The following is a 24438-nucleotide window of genomic DNA, read 5'->3' as shown; positions in this document are numbered from 1 at the left end:
TGTGTGTGTGTGTGTGTGTGTGTGTGTGTGTGTGTGTGTGTGTGAAGATGACGTGACTGAACAGCTTTCAAACAACCAAATCCACTAATTAGAAAACATAGAGAATGCTGTATATGTCCAGATTAAGGAAATATGTGAGATTGTAAATACATTTTTTACAAAGCTTTTCTTCGTTGCTACAGGAGCGCTTTACCCAGGACACCCAGCCCCATTACATCTACTCCCCCAGAGAGATGACCCGCTGGGTGAGAGGTATCTTTGAGGCACTGCGGCCTCTGGAGACGCTGCCTGTTGAGGGACTTATCCGCATATGGGCCCACGAGGCTTTGCGTCTGTTCCAGGACCGGTAAGTCGAGATTTAACCGGTTTGGTTATGCCTTTCTAAACATTCAGTAACGATAGTAGTAATTCAGATAATTTAATGTATTGTAATTATTTCCAACTTTACAAAAATCCTTAGACTTGCTTTGCTGTTTATTACAGGCTAGTGGAGGATGAGGAGAGACGCTGGACAGATGAGAACATTGACAATGTGGCCCTGAAGCACTTCCCCAATATTGACCGTGAGAAGGCCCTCAACCGCCCCATCCTTTACAGCAACTGGCTGTCCAAGGTGGGTTTAAGGAATCAAAATAAACCAGAGACTGCGTTGGAGATTGGAATCTCTTTTTACAGTTGATTGGCATTAAGCTGAACGTTTGTTTGAATGTGTCTCTGAACTGACTACAGGACTACATCCCAGTGGAGCAGGAAGAGCTTCGTGATTATGTTAAGGCCCGTTTGAAGGTTTTCTACGAGGAGGAGTTGGATGTTCCTCTGGTGCTCTTCAACGAGGTTCTGGATCATGTGCTGAGAATTGACCGGTGAGGGAGGCTTCTCTTGACATTCCATGCATTTGCCAATAGCTATTCATTTGCCACACAAAAGGTATAAAAGTCCTCAATATTTAACCCTGTTTCTCTTTTGCAGAATTTTCCGTCAGCCGCAGGGTCATCTTCTCCTAATCGGTGTCAGCGGAGCAGGAAAGACTACGCTGTCCCGCTTTGTGGCCTGGATGAATGGACTAAGTGTCTATCAGATTAAGGTTTATATAAACAGATAATGCATTTCCTTCTCATTTTAATACAAGAACAAGATACACTTACTAAACAATTTATTAGCACGTCAGAGCAGGACGTTTTCCCAGTATTCGGCTGTCCAGTACTGAGGTGTCCACTGCAGCCTCAGCTTTCTGTTCTTGGCTGACAGAAGACCATGAAGCTGACTTGGTTCTCTGCTGTTGTTGCCAATCTCGACAAGGTGTTCAACATGTTGTGCATTTCGAGCTGCTTTTCTACTCAACACAGCGGTACACTACTGGGTTTTTATTATTGCACCCATTCTGAGTAAGCTTTAGAGACTGTTGTGCATGGAAATCTCTGCTCATTAGTTATGAAAATACTCAAACTTGTCTTTTGGGCATCACCATTGATCGCATCATTGATCGCATCATTGTGCTGATGGTTGATGTGAACGTTACCTGAACCCATTGACCAATATAATTTTTTGTATGCATTGCACTACAGCCACACGATTGGCAGATTAGATAAGTAGGTGTATGGGCCTTGTTAGAAATCCAGCGTCCAGGAGACAGATTCAGGAGTCAGGAGACTGGATCTTCAGTGTTGATGAGTTTATTGATACACACAGAGATGTACAACTCGATCGGTCACGGTCAACCCAGTCTGATTAGGGGTATTTTAAGAGGGCCTTATATACATTGGAAATTGTGGGAGGAGAAAGGTTGATGAAGAGGAGTTTAAGGAGGGGTAGGAGGGGGATGAAGGGTAGGAGTATCAACAATAGGGGGTCATAGTTATCACTTTAAAGAGGGGTAGGAGGTTATATTAAGGTTATATTAAGACTACTAAGTACAAAACATATGTACATTAAGAAGTCGAAAACAAAAACAAACAAAATAAATAGCAATAACTATACAAAAACAGGGCAGTGCCTATTTCTATATTATTACGCTAAAGAATGTCACATTAAAGTTGTCCATGGCTGCAACTTCCTGAAAAATACCATAGAGTTTTCTTCTGTGTCTGTGAGCAGTTACAGTGTGTGTCCAAGTTATGTTTGTGAACATCAGCCGATGGTAGATCATCCAAGTAGTCCAGTGGTCAGTTGGTTCTTAGAGTCTGAAGCTTGGGTGCAATGTGTCAAAAACTATTCTTGCCATTCTCAATTAACAGGAGCACTGTCTGGCTCCAACTGATCTGTAACACAGAAGTAACATTGCGCAGTAAACTGTTCATTGTTGTTGGGAATTTTTCAGCATTAGTTTACCTGCTCATCCCCACTATCTGTCCCTCAGAGGAGGCTGCTATGGTAATGCATAGTGTGTTGAAAGTCTTCACCAAAGGGTTGGCCCCTATGGCATAAAAACCATAGTTCTTCCCTGAGGCTCTGTGCATTACCCACCTCTTCTCTTTACTGACCCTATTATTTCATTCTGATGAGCAGATACAACCTTACAGTAAGAAACATGAATAACTGTTTCCTTTACATTTCACTGCTGAATCAGTGATTAGCATAACCTGAAATGGGCCACCCCATCTAAGTTCTAAGGACTGTTAGTCACTGTTTCCTCACCAAGATCCATTGATCTTTCAGCAAGTAGCACAGTTTTGGCCAACTAATCTTGATAGTTCTGAAAACATTTCTGCAACACTAGTGTAACCAGGTAGTGTGATGCTAGTGTCACATCATCTGGAGAAATTTTCACACCATTATTTAGCCATATCTATATTCCACAGATCAGTGGTTCACTCTAGTGTTCACTCTAAATCTACAATAGGGTCATGTTGCCCAGGGTTATCTTTAAGCAGATCGTATAGTGGTTTTTAAAAATGTAGCATTACTTACAAGGCCTAAGAAAGCTTGGCAATTAGTGCACTGTGCTTGGCAGTGACATTGCGATAACTGCAGCTTCTCTACAAGGCACAATTCCTCTAGAACCCTGGGTAACAAATTGTCCAGAATATGTACACCAGCACAACACAACTGAACTGCATCAGGACTGACCTTATGTCCCTCGCTTACATAAAAAACAGTAAAAAAAAAAAAAAAGAATCAATAAGTGCATTTATGCATTTGATATGCATTTTCTCATTACTACTTGGGTGTCATTAACATGCTACAGTAAGTATGGTGAGTTCAATTCTGTGGACAGTTTAGTTTAAACCACAGCAGGAGGAACTGTTGATGTCCCTATGACTCTCTGTATTCCATTGAATATCAGAAACGACTGCTCTGTGACTCCCTGCAAGGTCCTTAATGTCAAAGACAATCGCTCTTGTGAAATCCCTGCTGGGCTTCCCTGTGAAAACCCCCCAGAAGAATTTCCCACTAGGTTGTCTCTCAACCTTGCACCCATATTGTGGCTATCTGCCCGCTTTTTGCGACATACTCTAGAAAAGTGACCAATTTGATGACAGAAATGACTGTTTCTTCTGATTAGAAAACCTCTTGCTTGCATCTGAGTTAGAGCTAGTCTCTGTGAGGACATGGATTGATGCTGGAACATGGTATGGTTCTAGATCAATGTCCAATCGGTCAAGTTAATTCTTAAGGTCACTCCACTTAGTTTGCCGCCAATTTGGAACAGCAGTCACCAGAGCTTGTTTTAGATCTGTCCGTAGTGACTCAACTGGCTGTCCAAAATGGGGACCATCAGTTGTACTGTCAATGTTATCACCATTGTATTGATGAATACCTGACGCAAAAAGACTCTTTCAAACCTCTCACAGAAGTCTGCTGCAGACTCTCCCTTTCTTTGTCTACATTTGGTTATCTGTGTCCAGTCAGTTGTTTTATGGCATTGACAGCTAATCCAATCATTGAAAGCTTTCCATCCCCCTTCAAGGTTCTGGCCATTGTTACCCATAGCATTTAACACCTTTTTAGCAAGCTGTCTACTGTCTGCAACGTTAAGTGATTCCTTTTCTTATGCATGAGGTCAATGAAATCAAGCCCCATTTTCCTTGGATGCTTAAACTCCTTGGACAACTTGTCCAAAGTATCTGCATCTAAAGGAACATGACCAATTTCTACTCTGGTTTCAGTACCTCTGCATTTTGCATGATTAAGTACTTCAGAAGATACAATGGGTTATTCGAATTATCATAGAGTGACCACTTTAGGCCGGCAGACGAAGGGTAACAAAAGGTGAGAACAAAGGATTAAGATAACCATTTGATAACAAGTTGGAACCACATGAAAGTAATGTTAGAAAGGGCCATATTTTCTCTCAGCCTTCCTAATAAATTGCTCAGTCCATATGAATGTACCATGCTAGTGCAGATCAGTGTGCATGACTGTATACACGGAAAGTGAGATCACCTTTGAAAAATGAAAAATGACTGACTATTTCCACAGGTTCACAGGAAGTACACCGGAGAAGACTTTGACGAGGATCTGCGAACTGTCCTTCGTAGGTCCGGATGCAAAAATGAGAAAATCGCGTTCATCATGGATGAGTCGAATGTACTGGACTCTGGCTTCCTGGAGCGCATGAATACACTGCTGGCCAATGGAGAAGTAAGGCAAAAAAAGATGTATTTGCCTTTTGTCAGTTCTGTTACATAACCGCTTTGCTAACAGTGTTTGTTTTGTTCAGGTGCCTGGTCTGTTTGAGGGTGATGAGTATGCCACACTGATGACCCAGTGTAAGGAAGGGGCCCAGAAGGAAGGATTGATGTTGGACACTCACGAGGAGCTGTACAAGTGGTTTACCAGTCAAGTGATCAGGAACTTGCATGTGGTTTTCACCATGAACCCCTCCTCGGAAGGCCTGAAAGATCGTGCTGCCACCTCTCCTGCTCTTTTCAACAGGTTCCTTCGCTCAGATTTTATCGCATGATTGTGGTGTTTGTTTATGTGAAGTCGAACCGTGTCCTAATGATTGTGCGTTCATAATAGGTGTGTGCTGAACTGGTTTGGAGATTGGTCTACTGAGGCCCTCTACCAAGTTGGCAAAGAGTTCACCAGTAAGATGGACCTGGAAAAGCCTAATTACAAAGTGCCAGACTACATGCCCATTGTGTACGACAAGCTGCCTCAACCTCCCACACACCGTGAGGCTATTGTCAACGGCTGTGTGTTTGTTCATCAGACCCTACACCAGGTTTGACCTAGGAAAAAAAAAATTTCTACACCTGTAAAACATGTGCATGTGGATGAGAGCCGATTTTATTATTTATTTATTTTCCCCCCTCACTTGTCTAGGCTAATAATCGCCTGGCGAAACGAGGTGGTCGTACTATGGCCATCACCCCGCGCCACTACTTGGACTTCATTAACCACTATGCCAACCTGTTCAATGAAAAACGCAGTGAACTGGAAGAGCAGCAGATGCACCTTAATGTTGGTCTTCGCAAGATCAAGGAGACTGTTGATCAGGTAACCTTTATTTTCCATTATTTTCTGTAATATCGCTTCTGTTCACATTTATACAGCACATTTGTTTTGCAAGATCAGGATTTAGTCTCTATGATGCTGCCGTCCATTTCTAATTTGTAATCAAAGGACTCTTCTTTATATTATGAGGCAGTTTAATGCTGGTGCTTTATATACAGGTTGAGGAATTGCGCAGGGATCTAAGGATTAAGAGCCAGGAGCTGGAGGTAAAGAATGCGGCTGCCAACGACAAGCTAAAGAAGATGGTAAAAGACCAGCAAGAGGCTGAAAAGAAAAAGGCAAGACCATGTCATTTCCTTAAGAGTAAATTTTACCGATATTCATTTTTGAGGTACAGGCAAATAACCTGCGAGTGGGCTTTTTTTTTACCGGCAGGTCATGAGTCAGGAGATCCAGGAAGCTGTTTACAAGCAACAAGAAGTCATCAAGGATAAACAGCTGAGAGTGAAACAAGACTTGGACCAGGTCGAGCCTGCTGTTATTGAGGCTCAGAATGGTATGTATGGCCCTTCTGTCGTTCTCTCTGGAGGTTTTGTAGATTCAGTTGCTTGTTTTTGTATTTTTTACTGAAGATGAATCGGACATCTAGTTAATCAACTAGGAAATTCCATTGCTGTGCCTTTTAACTCAGATCTGCTGCTATAAGTGTGTGTTTTATATCCTGCTGAACTGTCTTCCTGTTCTTCTGTTTGCGCTTTTCTGTCAGTGCGGCTCGGCTATTTGTACAGAACTGTGTTTAGTTTGGTTGAGTACTTCTTTTTTTTTTTTTTTTTTTTTTTTTTTTTTTTTAAACCAAAGAAAGTAGGAGGTAGCGACTACTAAGCAACTTTTAAGACGACCCAGCATCCATCATGTAGCAGAACTGCTTTAACAATTGAGACTGTGTGTTCATAGGGTTAGCCTTAGTTGATAACCAATTAAAGAGAATGGCACATAGGGGTTGCGAGTTTGAATCCCGAGCCATGCTGTTTGCCATCCGCGGAAGGAGTCGGAGAGAGCACAATTGGCTGTGCTGTCCACATGTGTAGATTGCGCTCTCTCCTGTCATCACTAAAGTCTAAAGGTGGTGGATGGCTTCACGTGTATCGGTGGAGATGTCCTTACCCTCCTAGTGTCTGGAGCATTGCTAGTGCTATGGGAGCATCGCACGAGTGGGTTAAATACCAAATTGGCAGAGAAAGGGATAAAAAAAAAAGGATGGTACAGACCACTAGAGCAGGACTAGAGGACTTTTTTATGTAGCTTCCCCCTATATGTCCTGGGTCCAAATACTTGGTATCCTAACACGGGGGTCAACCAAAATCTGCAAAGGTCGCTTGGCAATGAAAAAGATCACAAGATAAGACATTACAGCTTTGCAGACATACCATGCCGCACCGCCCAGTGGAAAAACACAATAAGCTTTTCACCAGTCATTTCGGTCTCTTTGCTGCTGTGTTCAAGATGGTGTTCAGTGGTCTTCTGTTCTCTTTGCTAACTCCTGCACTCTTGCTCTTTTTCACCACCTCTTTGCTCCTCTGCACCTTGTGCACTACTGCACCCCGGTGTTGGTGGTCTTTAGCTGTAAAGTCTATTAAGAAGCAGCACTTGGTGGAGGTGCGGTCCATGGCCAACCCGCCTGCGGCGGTCAAGCTGGCTCTGGAGTCTATCTGCCTGCTGCTGGGCGAGAGCACCACCGATTGGAAGCAGATCCGCTCCATCATAATGCGCGAGAACTTCATCCCCACTATCGTTAACTTTTCTGCTGAAGAGATCAGGTGACCGAAAAGTACAACGTGGAGCCACAGCCTGAAGGGTTCGCGAGAGGGGTGCTTGTTCACTGGCGGCTTGTCCAGTTTTCTAGGATTAGTTTGGCGGACCAGTTACCATGCCTAAATCACACCCAGGACCTTCATAAATAATCTTCTTTTAATAATCTTCCTCTATCAAATATAAAGGCACCCAATGTAGATGAAACGAACACAGCCCACTCTCTCGTACGCTACGGCTGTTTTGCTTCCACTCCCCTCACACCCATCATCCTGCATGGTCCTAAAACCTACCTTCCCTTTCTCGATTCCCCTCTCCCTCAATCCCCCCATCCCTCCATCCCCCATTCCTTCATTCCCTCCCCAGCCGTCAGCTCTATAAAGAAGCAGCATCTTGTTGAAGTGCGTGCCATGGCCAACCCACCAGCTGCTGTTAAACTGGCACTAGAGTCTATCTGCCTCTTGCTGGGGGAGGAGACTAATGACTGGAAAAAGATCAGACAAGTTATTATCAGAGACAATTTCATCTCCAGCATAGTCAACTTTGTCTCTGAGGACATGAGGTATTGTCTCTTCATATTTAAATTTATTTATTTATTTATTTTTATTTATTTAAAAGTAATTACAGGACTTGACTACCTTTTTGGTCTGGCTTTGGGTGGTTTCCAAACAAAAGCTGTCTGCATCAAGGCAGCTGTTGGCCCTAATTGGCTGATTACATATGTTTATTAATCTGAAGTAACATTTTTTTTAATGCATTTGTTTTGGGTAACTTAATTAATTTCAGGTGTGAAATAAAACTAAGCTGGGAAATTCATAACCCCCCCTCCCCCCAATCTGTCACCTTTTAATTGCCCCACTCATTTTTCAACCAAATGATGTAACCCCCAGTGTACTAACTGTCATCTTCATTGGGACTTAGTGACGCCATTCGTGAGAAGATGAAGAAGAATTACATGTCCAACCCTAGTTACAACTACGAGCAGGTCAACAGGGCCTCACTGGCTTGTGGGCCTATGGTGAAATGGGCCATTGCACAGGTCAGTATTTACACCATACAAAAATCTGACAAAACTCTTAAATGTAAGCTCAAGAGCTGTTGTCATCAGAGTTTTAAAGATTAGGGGTGAAATGAGGAAAAGGCTACCTTTCCACCCTTAAGCTGGGCAGCAGATACGACCAGCATATTCCTGTAGGCTGATTTGATGACTATTAAGCAAGTACTAGACGAAACCAATAAGATCACGGAGATATAATGTAGCAAGACCATAAGGAAATCTAATCTTAAGTAACTTCTTAAAATCAACTCTAAATGACAGTTAACCAATGCATTTCTTTGACTGATGTAATATTATACTTCATCTTTGTGTGTTTTAAGATCATTGCTGAATCATTTTGCACCCTCTGCAAGCTGGAAATTGTACTCTTTGGTAGGCCAGCAAAAAGAGCATTAGGTTAGGGGGTAATGAACGTGATTTGTCTGCAAAAAAGGCTCTCAGCTCTCATTAACTGCAGGAAATTGGCACATCCAAGACTCATCATTGCTGTCCAATGAAAAACATGCATATCCAAAATGGTGACGACATAGGAGAAGGCAAAAATCCTCCTAACTTAAAATAGATTCTTATTTTACATTTACTTCCACTCAGTCATTTAGAGCATTTCAATTGGTCTATTCATCTAGAAATGGATCAAAATGGAGATGTTTTTCATTGGATGGCAGTGATCTAGAGATTGAATGGGGCTGGTCTCAAGATGAAACCCTAGGAACGCCACAGGACAAAGTGCATCGTTTGGATGAAGAATTTCCAAGTGCAATAATAATAATCATGGCCACATAAGTAAGATTGCTACTAGTCTAAGTCAAGGCCAGAGAGGCAAACTCTGTTTTATAAACAGCAATTCCCTGTGGTCGACTGCATCGATTAACCTTAAGATCATTTCTTAAGATCATAGGCAGTGAGCTCATTGTAGCACAGAAATGGTTCTTAAGACTAACAATGCCGTGAAGACCCCTTCAGAGGAAAAATAATACTGAAATAATTAACATAGCAGTTTGTGGTGTTCATGACTGTGTTTTCATGACTGGGAAATCTGTGGGTGCACGGTAAACAGAAAGCTGATATACTTGATGTACAGCTATGGATCTTGGGGATCTATAAGTGATCTTAAAGCTGTCCTTAATAGAAACTACCAAAGAAATCAGGAAACTTGTCACATGTAACTTGAGGAGAATGGTTTAACAGTCCATCATTTAAAATATCGCCTCAGTAGAACCGTTAATGTGTGAAAATAGTTTAGATTTTAGTGATCTAATCTGTGTAAACGTTTAATGATTTATTAAACATTATATTATTGAATAAGAACATGTAATGCTGGTGTTTTTTTTGTTTTGTTTTTTTTCCTACTGCAAGTTTCAGAACTGAAAATGCCTTAAATATTTTACATTCAGTAGGTTAAAAATGCTTTACTGTACATTTGTTCAAGTAATTATGTAGACTGTTCTAGAAAAACTAACTCTTGAAAGGCTCTACTTGCGTGTCTGTGCAGCTTAACTACGCAGACATGTTGAAGCGCGTTGAGCCTCTGAGAAATGAGCTGCAGAAGTTGGAGGATGATGCCAAGGACAATAAGACTAAAGCTGAAGAGGTGGAGCAGATGATCCGAGACCTGGAGGCCAGCATCGCCCGCTACAAGGAAGAGTATGCTGTGCTCATCTCTGAGGCTCAGGCCATCAAGGCTGACCTGGCTGCTGTAGAGGCCAAGGTATGGTGTTTCAGTGCAACACAATACATACATTTTCAGCCTACACTGCATTTTTAGTTAAAGGCTCAAATCGCCATGTCCTCATGGTGTAGTATCTTAGTTGCAGTGCCACTTTACTTTGATACTTTGCATCACATATCAGACCATTTGCTGTTGCATTTTTTGCTAATGCAGTATTTTCTACAGTATTTCAGATTACATGCAGTATTTTTGCAAAATATTTCCAAAATGTCTAATATTTCTAAAACTATTGCGCTCTGGTCTAATATATTGCTTTGACATGAGCCAGATGTGCAAACAAACACCACACACAAAAAAAAAAAAGAATTTGAAAAGGTATGATGGCCACTTGAGGTCTGTTTTTAAAAGTTCTTATAGTACTGTTTGTTTCTACATTAGCAAAATTCACTTCCAGCTCTTGTTCTCTGAAAGCGCTTAGTTTGATTGTTTTTCCTCCTTTTTGCTCTCTAACACAGGTGTTGAATTAAATATTGGAACATTAAAAATTGTTCCTCATTGTATTTGATGAGCTGTAAAAATGCAGAATATAAGACTGTTACAAATGGCCTAATCAAGAAAACAGCAACGAGTGTCTCAAGAAAATCTTAAGAAAACCATGAACTTTCTTAAGAGAATATTGGGGAACTTAACTTGATCTTATGAACTTAGATAAACACTAAGTTTATAAGAATGTTGTTAAGTTCTTAAGTTCTTTCTTAGGAAAGAACTAAGCCTTTGTGAAATCCGGCCTAGGTCTCTGGTCTGTGTTTGAAAGGAAACAAAATATGAAATGGGAGCATGAAACTGAAATTGCTGCCCTTTTCTCCTACCTTAAACATCTAATGACAGGTAAATCGCAGCACAGCTCTGTTGAAGAGCTTGTCTGCTGAACGGGAGCGCTGGGAGAAGACCAGTGAGACCTTCAAGAACCAGATGTCCACCATTGCTGGTGACTGCCTGCTCTCTGCTGCCTTTATTGCCTATGCTGGCTACTTTGACCAACAGATGAGACAGAACCTTTTCACCACCTGGTCACACCACCTCCAGCAGGCCAACATTCAGGTACACAGCCCTTTGTTTATTGACTGCCCATAATTAAAAACTGGCACTTTGGAAGTAGTCCCAAAATAATGTTTTTCTGCTATACCCATGCTGACTATGGCATTTCCACTACCTCTGCCATAACTTGACATGCATTGTCTCCTAAAGTTCCGCACAGATATTGCCCGAACAGAGTACTTGTCCAATGCTGACGAGCGGTTGCGCTGGCAGGCAAACTCTCTGCCTGCTGATGACCTCTGCACTGAGAATGCTATCATGCTAAAGAGATTTAACAGGTCAGTAGCAGCAAATGGAGAAGTTTTACAAATGTAGAAATGTGTAATTTACCTTACATAATGATTGAATTAATTGGTGCAATGTTTTGAGGTGCGTTTGATTGATTTTTATTTATTTATTTCAACCAAACTTTTCCTAGGTATCCATTGATCATTGATCCCTCTGGCCAGGCCACGGAATTCATAATGAACGAGTATAAAGACCGTAAGATCACTCGCACTAGCTTCTTGGATGATGCCTTTAGAAAGAACTTGGAAAGTGCACTGAGATTTGGCAACCCTCTACTGGTGCAGGTAAGCAGTCAGCAGCAAAGTGTACAATTGTACCTAAGGTAGTAGTTTTCTGTTTTCTAAGAAAATGACCAGATCAAGTTTGCCATTTCAGATGTTAAATTGGTGAAAGTTTGTTTTACTAGTTTGTTCTTCAGTTTGTCAAATTGTAGAATTTTGTGCCTACATTTTCAACACGGCTTTTTCTTTCTTCTGCTTCTCTCAGGACGTGGAGAGCTACGACCCCATCCTGAACCCTGTGCTCAACAGAGAGGTGCGGCGCACTGGTGGACGAGTTCTCATCACCCTCGGAGACCAGGACATTGACTTGTCTCCTTCTTTTGTCATCTTCCTTTCCACTCGAGACCCAACAGTTAGTGTACTTCACCTCCCTTCCATGCCTTACTGTTAAGGCCAGGTATTGAACCTGGCTGATTTAAAAACTTTCTAACACATGAAATTTCTAATTCAACAGGTGGAGTTTCCACCAGACCTGTGCTCGAGGGTGACCTTTGTGAACTTCACGGTGACCAGGAGCAGTCTGCAGAGTCAGTGCCTCAACGAAGTGCTGAAGGCAGAGCGCCCAGACGTGGATGAAAAACGCTCAGACCTTCTGAAGCTGCAGGGTAAGAGAACGGAGTGGATTTCATCAAATCTAAAGTAAAGGGCACTGTTGCTATTCTGTGCAAATTATCTAGCAGTGTTGGGTCTTTTCTTCCAGGTGATATAAAAGTAATCACAAGTGCTTCTAGACTAAACTGGTTCTAAAGCACAAAGATTGCTTCAGTTTAGTCTTTACAGGATAATGTGACCGCAAGTTCATAATGGGTGTTCTCTTTCAGGTGAGTTCCAGCTGCGTTTGCGACAGCTGGAGAAATCGCTATTGCAGGCCCTCAATGAGGTCAAAGGTCGCATCCTGGATGATGACACAATCATCACAACGCTTGAGAATCTGAAAAAGGAGGCAGCCGAGGTGACGAGGAAAGTGGAGGAGACCGACATAGTCATGCAAGAAGTGGAAAACGTGTCCCAGCAGTATCTGTCCCTGTCCACTGCCTGCAGCAGCATCTACTTCACTATGGAATCTCTCAACCAGGTTTGATGCAATCCTTGGTTCTGCTGTGTGTGTTTGTGTGTGTTCTGACAGAAAAGCTGCAACTTCAATGGAAGCACATAACTAGACACTGAGCCTCATCCTGGCAGATGGCAAGAAAAGCAATTGCTGAAGGAATTTGAAATGCTATTGATCAGTTCTAATGTACATAGTTAGTCTGGTTACACTGGTTATATTGATGGGAGTTACATAAGGTTGTTTATGCATCCAGGTTAATTATGATTTTCATTTGCCTTTATGCAGATGCACTTCCTGTATCAGTATTCCCTGCACTTCTTCTTGGACATCTACCACACAGTGCTATACGAGAACGCCAACCTCAAGAGCATTAGTGATCACATGCAGCGCCTGTCAGTCATCACCAAGGACTTGTTTCAGGTATAACTTGGTTTAGCCTCTAAATACTAAAGCCTATAAACAGAACAGCTTGGAGTCAGTGTTTTACGAAGTCTCACTATTTGAACTTGTGTTGCCTTTCTTCATGTCTTGCGTTATTTCTTCTTTTTGTCTGTCTTTTATTAATTACTAATTATGTAAAGCTGCTTTGTGACAACAGTTGTAAAAAGCGCTGTACAAATAAATCTTGATATAAGATTTGACTTGACTTTCTACAGATTGCCTTTAATAGAGTGGCTCGAGGTATGCTCCACCAGGACCATATCACTTTTGCTGTGCTGTTGGCCAGGATCAACCTAAAAGGCATCACCAGGTAACACCAGTATTTCAGATAAAGCAATAAATAGCTTTCCAGAAGTCAACATTGCTCTAGAGCAGGGGTCGGCAATGGGGGGCTGATTACCCTGCTCTCAGACCTGATAAACCTGGCGGTTAACAGGCGAAAACTGTGCGGGGTCTGGCCTTCCAGAACCGGAATTGCCCATCCCAATATTGTCCTTGTAAAATTGAACTGAACAATTGCTTTCCACTAATTGCACTGTTGTTCCCTGGGCTCTACAACGTTTTCCAGTGAACCACCATATGACCCAGAATTCCAGCACTTCCTGCGCGGGAAGGAGATTGTGCTGACAGGCACAGATTTGCCAAAGGTGAAGGGACTAAGCACAGAACAGTGTGAGGCCATGGTGCGCCTCAGTCGCCTCCCTGTCTTCAAAGACCTGGTGGATAAAGTACAAGCTGATGAGGTGAGACAGGTGAAAAAGATAAATGAGTGAAATCCCAATGAGTGAAATGCTACCAACAACCTTCATCCTTAATACAGCTTTGTGTTTGCCTAAGAAGTTGGCCAGGAAATTAAATTTGTCCTTGATGTGTTCCAGCAATTCTTCATGTGGCTGGAGAGCAATTCCCCGGAGTTATCTGTGCCATACCTCTGGGCAGAGGAGAAGACGACAAGTGAGTTGTGTGCAACTTTTTGAATGTTTCAGAGACACCTAGTGGCAATTGCACTTAATCTTTTGTGTCTGTCTTCAGCACCCATTGGGCAGGCTGTGCACCAGCTGCTGCTGATCCAGGCATTCAGGCCAGATCGTCTGTTGGCCATGTCAAACATCTTTGTCTCCAGAGTCTTGGGAGAAAGCTTCATGTCCATCATTGAACAGCCCCTGGACCTAGCCAATATTGTGGACAGTGAGGTGAATAACAGTACAGTGACATGCAAGTGTTTGGCCAATGCTGTGAGAAACCGAGTAAAGTGTTTTGGCTCTTTCAGGTTTCCGAAAGGGCACATAGCTCTGTGATGGTCTTGGGCCATTTTTCATGCACTGTTCTTTTGAGGTTTAGCCCCAGATTTTCAATGTTTAGGCCAGGGGACCATAAAGGAAATGACAACCTTCTGCTTGAGGTAGTCCATTGTGTATTTTAGGCTCATTATTCTGCTGTTGAAGTTTTCTTATTATCTTCAGCTTTTTCTTTTTTTTTTTTTGATGAATCCATTCCTCCCTCTACCAGTGAAATGTTTTCTCTGCCACTGGTTGCAACACAAGCCCAAAGCATGGTAGATCCACCCCAATGCTTAACAGTTGGAGAGGTGGTATTCTCTTGAAATTCAGGGGTTCATCAGTCCAAAGGACTTGTTTCCGATAGGGCATCAGGCTTGTTTAGATGTTCCTTTAAAAACGCCTGATGCTGAATTTTATTGTTGGTATGCAAGTTAAGATATTCCTTCAATTAGTCCTTCATGATTGTTATTTGTGTATGTGTGTCTGCATGGTGTCTCACCATGCCAGAGTTTACAAAATCTTCCTAAATATCTTTTGCAGACAAATAGGAGTTTTTGTTTGCCTTTCTAGCAATTATATGAGCAGTTCTCTCAGAATTTTTCATAGCCTTTTAAATCTCAAGCTCTACATTTCTACCATTTCCTAATGAAGTTACACCTGAATTGAAAACACTTTGCCAGTGTCTTATTGCCGCCTTCTGATTTGTAGGCATTCATTATTATTTTAATGTTGAGTGCTAGGCAGCAAGGTTTAAGAAGTCTGAGAGTTAAGACTTTGAAATTTACATAGTTCATCGTGATGATGGTGAGGTCATAGCTCATTACTGTCTGAGGCCTTTGTAAAAGAATGAGAGTTCAGCCCTGTGCATATCCTCTGTGTAACATGACATTTGAGTTGACAATGAATCTTTTGCAGGTGAAGCCAGGAACTCCAGTGCTGATGTGCTCTGTGCCTGGTTATGATGCCAGTGGTCTGGTCAGAGACCTGGCAGCTGAGCAGAACAAACACATTACCTCGATCTCCATCGGTAAGAAACCTTGCTACCATGTCACCTCCCTAACTGACTTCTGTTTTGAAAACAAGGTGTAATCAGCTCCCCCGTTCTTCCTCACAGGTTCTGCTGAGGGCTTCAACAAGGCTGACCGAGATATTAACACTGCAGTCAAGTCTGGCAGGTGGGTGAGAAACCTCCTCTGGGACTTCAGTAATGTGCAGAGATCAATAACCCCTGGTTTTGAGATTAATCATTAACTGGTATTTTTGCCATTCTATTGTAGGTGGGTGATGTTGGAGAACGTGCACCTGGCTCCTGGGTGGCTTATGCAGCTGGAAAAGAAGCTGCATTCCATGCAACCTCACGCCAGCTTCCGTCTGTTTCTCACCATGGAAATCAACCCCAAGGTCAGCTGTGCCTGGAGTATCACTTTTGTATTTGCCTCAGAATGGCTGTACTATTGTAGCGGCAATTGCAGCGATTGCATTGGAATTGAATAGAATGCCCATTATGTATTAAAGAACCACATACAGCATCTCTATTTCCTGGTTTTAATTTTTCAACTGAATCTCCAGATCTTGTGTTCTGTGAAATGTGCGCTGCTTTACACATTTGCAGCTAATCTTTTTTTTTTTTTTTTTTTTTTTTTTTTTTTTTTGACAGGTACCAGTGAATCTGCTGCGGGCTGGTCGTATTTTTGTCTTTGAGCCACCTCCAGGTGTTAAGGCCAACATGCTGAGGACTTTCAGCAGCATCCCAGTGTCTCGCATGTGCAAGGTGAAGAGCAGTCTCAAACAATATGGCTTTCTTTCCACAGCAAAGTCAGGACTAGTTCAATATTGGTGTGGGTCGGCATGAGGTGTACACCCAAAATAAGAATGGTGGTATTTGCACCTTTATGAAAACCATGGACTGTTAGTAATTGTAAACCCAGTGTGCTGAACATTGTTGCCTTTTACCACTCGATTGTAATTTGGTAGAACTGATGTAGTGTTTGTCGGTGTGTGTGCTGTCACAGGCTCCCAACGAGCGTGCCCGCCTGTACTTCCTTCTGGCCTGGTTCCATGCAGTCATCCAGGAACGGCTCCGTTATGCACCGCTCGGTTGGTCCAAGAAGTACGAATTTGGAGAGTCTGACCTGCGTTCAGCCTGTGACACCGTGGACACCTGGCTGGACGACACTGCTAAGGTATGTCGTGAAATGAAATTGCACACAAAAGAACAAGAACGGGGAATAGGCATAGTTCAGTGAGGTTGTATCCCTTTAAAATGTATAATGGGTAATCCTATCTCAATGTGAAATTTAGATTTACTATTTATATGTGTACTGTGGCTACCCAGGGTTTCATTATTATTATTATTATTATTATTATTATAATGATGATGATGATATTCCTTCTTCACAGGGTCGGCAGAACATCTCTCCTGACAAGATCCCATGGGCAGCTCTGAAGACCCTAATGGCCCAGTCCATTTATGGAGGTCGCATTGATAATGAGTTTGATCAGCGGCTGCTCAACACCTTCCTGGAGCGCATCTTCACCACAGGCAGCTTCGACAGCGAGTTCAAACTGGCGCTCAAAGTGGATGGCCACAAGGATATCAAAATGCCAGATGGCATTCGGTCAGAGCAAAACCATCTCCAATTTAAATATATATATATATATATATATATATGGCTGTTAGGACAGACCTGAGAGAAATCAGCCTCCTCTGTCTTTTCATATTACTGTAAAGATCATCATGAAAAATGTTTTGCAGGCGTGAGGAGTTTATGCACTGGGTGGAAATGCTCCCAGACACTCAGACTCCATCCTGGCTGGGGTTGCCGAGTAACGCGGAAAGGGTTCTGCTTGCCACTCAGGGTACGCTCACGTCTGTCGTTGGTGGTTTTCTTTTCTCCCTTTGTAGTTGCCATGGAGACATAATTTTTACCTCATGTCTCATATATAATCCATGACTCCTCTATATAAAATGTGCTCTCTCCAGTAATACTTTCGATTAGTTTCCACAGGCTCTTTTAACCAGATCAAATGCAGCATTCATTTCCTCAGTCTACCCTAGGCTGGATACACCCTCTCGAATGTGGATAATCTGACAGCTCATGCTGATTCAGTGTTCCTGATACGACCTTGTCCTTTTAATCAGTTCTAGTGAACACCATAGAAGGTTAAACCAGAAACCAGTTGCTTTACTACAATGGTTAGAAATCCTGGCCCCTCGTACCCCTAGCCAAGGTGGCCGATCTTGCGCACAAAGCGCAGGTTTTGGCCCTGTGCAGATAAGATTGGACACCCCTGCAGTTTAATGAGGAGCACAGGGCTACTCCAAAGACCGGTATTAGGAACTTTGTGCACATGTGCTGTACTCAGACCACACGAGTGGGTGTGTCCTGCTGAAGGCAGGGGTGTGTCCTCACCCTCCAGCAGCTGTATTTCACTGCCATCATGTCACTTCACATAAGCTTCTGAATCATTTGCTTTAGTTGAATTGATGGCTATTTGCAGTTTCCTCTAGTACTCCTGTCCTGCCCTGTACATACAGGTTCTATGCCACCCCAGTATGCATGACTTCCTAATGGTGACATGTAATGGTGCATACATGGACATCATCCCTATCCCTCTTCCAAACACTTTTATTTATGTATGTATGTATGTATGTATGTATGTGTATGTATTTTTCAACTCCTTACACCCTTACTAACAAAGTTATAGGACTATAAGCAAGTGCTCCCTAGTGTGCATCCACCATTAATTTCGTCTCCCTCCTTTATTTCCATTGGGCTGATCGACAACCAACCCCCACCCCCCCCCGTCTACCTTCTTGTTCCTGTCTACCTCCACCACCCTTGGCCACGGCCCTGCCTCCCTCCCTGCCCGTGGTTCCTCCTATGCCTCTCCCCTCCCTCAGGCACTGACATGATGGGTAAGCTGCTGAAAATGCAGATGCTGGAGGATGAGGATGACCTTGCCTATGAGACAGAGAAGAAGCAGCGCACCACATCTTCCTCGGATGCCCAGCCGGCATGGATGAGGACCCTGCATACAACTGCCTGCAACTGGCTCCAGCTCATACCGCTGTCTGTCAACCCTCTTAAACGTACGGTGGAGAACATCAAGGTGAGTTCTGGAACACCACTGTGTGCCTGTATTGAAACTGTCAGCAGCGAGAGGCCTGTTTTTATTATATTTTATTTATTTTACTTGGTCGGTCGGTTGGTTATTTTTTTTACTCACACACCAACTTTATTGGTAATTGGTGTACCTGGTAAGACCTGTGGATTTAATTGTAAATATTTACACCACCAATTAGTAAAGTCTGTGTGGGTGAGTCCTACAAACTGCATTACACAGATCTAATATAATGTATCTTAATGTGATAAATTTTTTATTCATTATTTATTTATTCATAAATAAAGTAGTAGACATGATACGTTTGTAAGTTTTCCGCCAAAATTCAATTTCTACTTTTTCTCCATATGTAGGATCCTCTATTCCGTTTCTTTGAGCGGGAAGTCAAGATGGGTGCTCGTATGTTGCAAGATGTGCGTCAGGACCTCACTGATGTTGTGCAGGTCTGTGAGGGCAAGAAGAAGCAGACCAACGTCCTGCGAACACTGATCAACGACCTTGTAAAAGGTTGCTCAATAGTTGTTTAAAGAAGAGCTGTGGGTGTGTGGTTTACAGAGTTCTGATTAATTAAGCTATTAAAGCTGACACCAGTCTTAATTCCCCACAGGCATTCTGCCCCGTAGCTGGTGCCGTTACACTGTACCTACTTCCATGACTGTGATCCAGTGGGTGGCTGACTTCAGTGAGCGCATTAAGCAACTGCAGCAGATCTCCCAGGGAGCAGCCAGTGGTGGCGCCAAAGAGCTGAAGGTGCATAAACAAATACTTCACAATAAAATCCACTATTCTAGAAGACTAAGTGTTTATATCATTAAATAAATCCATAAAATATCTTGGTGGGACCAAATTGTTACTGATGGTAACTTTTTGGAATGCAAATGTAAGTGTAAAATGCAAAGTGGGAGTCTAATAAGATTTCATTTTTCTCTAGAACATCCACGTGAACCTGGGTAGCCTGTTTGTGCCGGAGGCCTATATCACAGCTACTCGTCAGTATGTGGCTCAAGCCAACAGCTGGTCTCTGGAGGAGCTGGGTCTGGAGGTCAATGTCACTTCTGTGCAAGGAGCAGCATTGGATGCATGCAGCTTTGGAATTAAGGGTTCGTGAAGATATAGGGTCTCATGGCTTTCTAGAAAATGAGTAGCATTCCGGATTTGGTTTCACATGGCATTGATCGGTGCTGGTACACTGACCCGTTTCTGTTCCATAGGTTTGAAACTGCAGGGAGCCACCTGTACTAACAACAAGCTCTCTCTCTCAACTGCAATCTCCACTGAGCTGCCGCTTACACAGCTGCGCTGGGTGAAACAGAACAGTTTGGAAAAGAGGAACATGGTAAGCCTGCTCTCAGCCGTCACCATTGTACGTGCATGGCTGTAAAGGCCGTCCCCAACTTCTGTCCCTTCCATACTTGACGTCTTTTTCTTCCTGCTTGTCTCCAGGTCACCCTGCCAGTGTATCTGAACTTCACCCGTACAGACCTTATCTTTACTGTGGACTTTGACATCGCCACCAAGGAAGACCCACACAATTTCTACGAGCGTGGAGTGGCCATCCTGTGCACAGAGTAGATGATTGCTTAGCTGAAATAGGTCACTCGCATTAATCATTACTAATCCACTAACCGTATATATGATCCTGTAGTAGCTTAGGTAATTCTACATCCCAATATTTGTGACCACAGTCTTGAAACGTAACAGTTAATTATAATTGTAAGTTTGTCAGGAAAGCTATTAGAAAGTAAAGCAAGTGTCGATGGAAGTGTGTGCTGTTGGGAAGGTTTAAGACGAGATGGGCTTTTTACATAAATGGAACTGAATGTGTTTTTAAGTGGAACAATGAACGTTGATTAAAGTTTTGCTAGTTGGAAAATTTCAGACAACCCTATATTGTCACTTGTTTATTGACCTTAAATGAATAAATGTGTAGTACTCTTTATTGGAATGTCAAAACCTGCATATCACGGTCCGATGAAAAACATGCATCTCTGAAATGGTGACTTTAAATGGAAGGCAATATAAAATTAGTTTATGCTAGAGCTGGGCAATATGGTATTTTATCATGATCGTTGGTTATCACCGTACACAATCTGCTTTTGTTAGTGGTTAATAAACACTGATCAACTACAGGTTTCATTAAATCAGTCTAATTGCACGGTTTGTAATCAGTCAGAATACTGATGCCTCTATTTTGTCTGTGGTTACATGTATCATCATAAATCTACTATAGTACCTTTACCACTTTACCGTTTATTCCAAATGCTTTTAGAGCATTTCTACTGGCCAATTCATCCTGAATTATTTACAGTGCACAGCACAGCTACAGGGTTCAAACCATGGAGCAAACTAAAAATGAAGATGCATGGTTTTCATGGGACAGCAGCCATTATTCTTTGTGCAACAGTTGAGGATCAGAAAGTTGACAGCGGGCTGGATTGAGAGATCTGTGATGTACATGACTTGGCAATCTTGCCATTTACTGATCATATGTCCCATAAGCATATTTCAGTGCAAGGTTCACTCAAACTTATTAACTGTTAAGGGTGGGTAACACGGGAGTGTTAAGTTCCAATTTAGGAATATGCATAATGGAGTTCGAAATGGAAGAGGGTTTGGAGTGGGTAACGTTGAAATACATGCTTGGGTGTATTGATCCTGTGAATGGATTTGGTACATAATGATATACATAGAGTACGTTCCTGCATGTGGCTGTGAAGTGGTGTTTACAAGATCTCATGCAAGATTCGCGTGTACATTTTATAGTTATCTTTTGGCAGTAGGATCAGCGTCAAAGAGGAAGAACCCCGTTCCATAGGCTTTAGCACTTTTGGGATTTAATACTTAATTGGAATTGTAAATGTAAATATAAGGATAGTAGTAATTTAACCCAAGTAGCTAGCTACCTTAAACTGTAAGAACACCTTCAGCCATCATGAAGGTAGGGCTGTCGCGTAGTCGATGACGTTGACGCTGGAAATGCGTCGCTATTAGCTAATATTTAAAAAATAAAAAAAAGTTGTACCATTTTTTACGACTGTTGTATAGGCCTTTAAAACACTTCATTTCAAATAACACTGGTGTCCTTACTGCCACTCTGTACTTGCTCCTCGAACTCCACGAGTCGTTTCAGTCCGGGCAGTTCCAGTCAGAGCTAGAGCTACAGTTTTTCAAAACGTTTTCAAAGACTCAATACATCGAAAGTATGAGAGAATCTGAAATCGACACGAAACAAAAGGTGGTTTCTACACTGGGCAAAGTTTCGAAAGCACACCACAGCAACGCGAGCACCTGAAGAGAAATCACACAGGCGCTATACTAGCCCAAGGACCCCCCACAAGCAGCAAATCTGCTGCCTGTTTAGGGTTTAAGACTTCTACCCAGTGCAGATGCAGACAGTGTAGCACTGGACCGTCCGCATTGCTCGTTGTTCATACCTCCTGCACCACTGACACTGGCGATCACGTACTTCTGCGCCAGGAGTTGTTGACACAAGCTGGAAGCTGCTCTTTCCTGCACAGTACAAAAAAGAAAACGGACCCCCGTGTTTCAATGTAAAGGACTTTGGGGACTGCATAGATAAACTTGGTGGAGGTGTTACTAGGCAGTTCCCTTTTCTCCAGAGAGCACATTCTTTATGCAGGGAATAGCATAAATACACTAGACTGCATACAGTTTGATAAGGACTATAAATACCCCACTACTCTGCTCACTGTTAAACTGAAGATCCTGTTTAAATCTACAGTTTTGCACTTAAGGTGTAGCTCTTTCTTTATAGTTGTAAATAAAAGTTATTTAAATGCTCAATTTTAATGATATTAAATAGATTCACTAGATTAAACAATATAAAAATTGTCATTAGTAGCAGCCCTAAATAAAGGCTCTGCCAAATTGTGGGGTCTGCGCCTCTTTATATATATTTTTTAATCTGTGGCAATATTTATTGCCCCTCTACAAATATGTATATGATATTAAAAAAAGAGTAGCATGTAATTAATGTGATTAGTCAAGTGCACTTTATTAAGGTTACTGTTGTACTTAATTATATGCAAGTATACCCCCCCCCCAATTTAAAGCATACTGTCTGGAAATTGTAACTGAAAGAATGAATGAGAGAAAAATGTGTGAAAAAAAACATGTTTGGACCATGGAAAATACTAAACACTATGTGTGCAGAATCACCAGTTGCGAGGTCTGTAACATCATCCTACCCCATAAACTGACAGCTTTTGGAGTAAAGAAAGCACATTACATACATACATAAATACATACATACATACATACATACATATAGTGACTGTGGTTCTGAATACTCTTGCTTGCAGTGCATTTCCATTTGCCCTGTTCCAGAGGAAAGAGCATGCAGTTACGGAATATGGAATTAAGGATCCATGATGAAACGGTCTTTATTCCTGTAAGGAGACACAAAGTGAAGCAAACATTTGTATAAACAGTTAATTAAAAAAAAAAAAATAATAAAATTACACTTCTAGCTAAACAGGTCCTAAATCTGTAAAAACATATGGAACATCGTCTTGCATTTCAACCAATAGAATCAGCATGATCAACATGCAATAAACGCCTTAACAGCAGGTCAGTCAGTCAGTCAGTTTTTCTTCCACTTATTAAATGCTTCCTCCAGCTTCTACACAACTCTACCTTACCTATGAGAAAATGGTCTCCGTCTCCGTCTGAGTGATACACGGCTTCTTCCTGTGCATGTATTCCTCGTCATCGTCCAACGGGCAGAACACCTTCCTTTTTGAAAGTGTACCAGGGTTGGCAGGGCTCTTATGTAACCTGCCCGTGAGTTGAAATGATGTCTCTGTACAAAATGGAACTGCAGAAGAGAGGTGAGGAGGATTATCAGCCATCCTGGCATTGGCACACTTTCTGGGGCTATATTGGAAGTTCCCATGGCTAACGACCTTCAGCTCAGAGTCACTCGATGACCTCATGTGGACGTCTCCAAACTGCATTACAGGCACAGCATCTCTTAGTCCCGCTCTCCTCACTTCAAGAGAGGGCAGAGGGTTGGCAGTCGGCCTGCGACCCCGGCCCTTCGTTCTAAAGCCTCCATGTTTTTGTCTTTTTGGACCATCTGCAGAGGAAGTGGAGTCTTCCGAGCTTCCGTCATATGGGTCCAGAGGCTGAAACAGTACAGTGTTCGCAATATAATTTGATACAAAAGTGTGTTTTTTATGGTTGAAGTTCACATTCAGATAACTCCCCAATTTAGTCAATACTAATTCACACCAACTAGTTATGACCTTCCACCAATGCACAATGCTACCAGTCTTGGAAAGGTAAAGGCATGCGCTACCTGAAAGCCAGTCAAGCACATCTTTTCGAAGTGCAGCTAAAGCAAAGCCATTGGAGAACTAAACATGTGCCTGCACATGACAGATGCCTACTTTGTCAACATTTTAGTTTTACCATACTGAAAGTACAGCACTTTATATACAACCCCACCATGTAGGCATAGGCCTTTACTGAGGTTTGATAAGACTGAGCCTAACTACCATCAGACCAGGGGGGGGGGGTATGGACCATCAATTTTTGTCTTGCCTTTAAAAAATGACTTTGTCCCAGACATTATGGATGTCAATGAAGTCAATTTTAGGCCATTCAGGGCTAGCGTAAGGATGTCCATTATATGTAAACATATGTAACATTCAGTCCAAAATCAAAATGTGTTACATTTTCATCTTGCACCAAATCTAATCGATCTGACAGTCTATTTGTAGGTGTCTAAAGTTTACTTCTTTGAGTTTTATACTGGAGCTTTAGAAGGCAAGTTTAGCTGAATTAAAAAAAACTAGCCTAAATTCATATCTAAAACACCTAAAATCACAAGTAATCACAATTTGTGTTTTTGTCAGTATTAAAATGGTCAACAATGTCAAAAGAAAAAAAAACAAAAAAAAAACTTGCAGCCCTAT

At 42.1% G+C, this 24438-nt stretch overlaps 1 protein-coding gene across 2 annotated transcripts in view; it reads left to right on the top strand.

The window, feature by feature from the left end:
• The window catches only part of dync1h1 (dynein, cytoplasmic 1, heavy chain 1), a 41634-nt gene extending 21252 nt beyond the window's left edge, over positions 1–20382 (top strand). Inside the window, exons 42-78 of one of the 2 annotated variants that reach the window (XM_072689843.1) lie at positions 183–346; positions 484–613; positions 730–863; positions 970–1084; positions 4420–4581; positions 4661–4875; positions 4963–5167; positions 5269–5442; positions 5619–5738; positions 5836–5956; positions 7576–7771; positions 8131–8248; positions 9759–9974; positions 10824–11036; positions 11184–11311; positions 11452–11605; positions 11808–11954; positions 12057–12207; positions 12424–12677; positions 12939–13073; positions 13310–13404; positions 13663–13837; positions 13973–14048; positions 14127–14287; positions 15290–15401; positions 15489–15549; positions 15652–15775; positions 16032–16145; positions 16387–16557; positions 16775–16992; positions 17130–17233; positions 18279–18487; positions 18853–19006; positions 19107–19249; positions 19431–19599; positions 19711–19835; positions 19943–20382. In XM_072689843.1, the coding sequence (XP_072545944.1) occupies positions 183–346; positions 484–613; positions 730–863; positions 970–1084; positions 4420–4581; positions 4661–4875; positions 4963–5167; positions 5269–5442; positions 5619–5738; positions 5836–5956; positions 7576–7771; positions 8131–8248; positions 9759–9974; positions 10824–11036; positions 11184–11311; positions 11452–11605; positions 11808–11954; positions 12057–12207; positions 12424–12677; positions 12939–13073; positions 13310–13404; positions 13663–13837; positions 13973–14048; positions 14127–14287; positions 15290–15401; positions 15489–15549; positions 15652–15775; positions 16032–16145; positions 16387–16557; positions 16775–16992; positions 17130–17233; positions 18279–18487; positions 18853–19006; positions 19107–19249; positions 19431–19599; positions 19711–19835; positions 19943–20071 (5592 nt within the window). In that variant the 3' untranslated portion in view covers positions 20072–20382. Of the gene's footprint in view, positions 1–182; positions 347–483; positions 614–729; positions 864–969; positions 1085–4419; positions 4582–4660; positions 4876–4962; positions 5168–5268; positions 5443–5618; positions 5739–5835; positions 5957–7021; positions 7218–7575; positions 7772–8130; positions 8249–9758; positions 9975–10823; positions 11037–11183; positions 11312–11451; positions 11606–11807; positions 11955–12056; positions 12208–12423; positions 12678–12938; positions 13074–13309; positions 13405–13662; positions 13838–13972; positions 14049–14126; positions 14288–15289; positions 15402–15488; positions 15550–15651; positions 15776–16031; positions 16146–16386; positions 16558–16774; positions 16993–17129; positions 17234–18278; positions 18488–18852; positions 19007–19106; positions 19250–19430; positions 19600–19710; positions 19836–19942 lie in introns of both variants that reach the window. The other variant, XM_072689842.1, reaches the window with a different exon arrangement.
• Positions 20383–24438: the final 4056 nt, after the last annotated feature.

Source organism: Salminus brasiliensis, chromosome 10, assembly GCF_030463535.1.
Source record: "Salminus brasiliensis chromosome 10, fSalBra1.hap2, whole genome shotgun sequence".
Classification (NCBI taxonomy): domain Eukaryota; kingdom Metazoa; phylum Chordata; class Actinopteri; order Characiformes; family Bryconidae; genus Salminus; species Salminus brasiliensis.
Note: the sequence above shows the minus strand (reverse complement) of the source record. Positions and strands in the feature narration are given on the sequence as shown.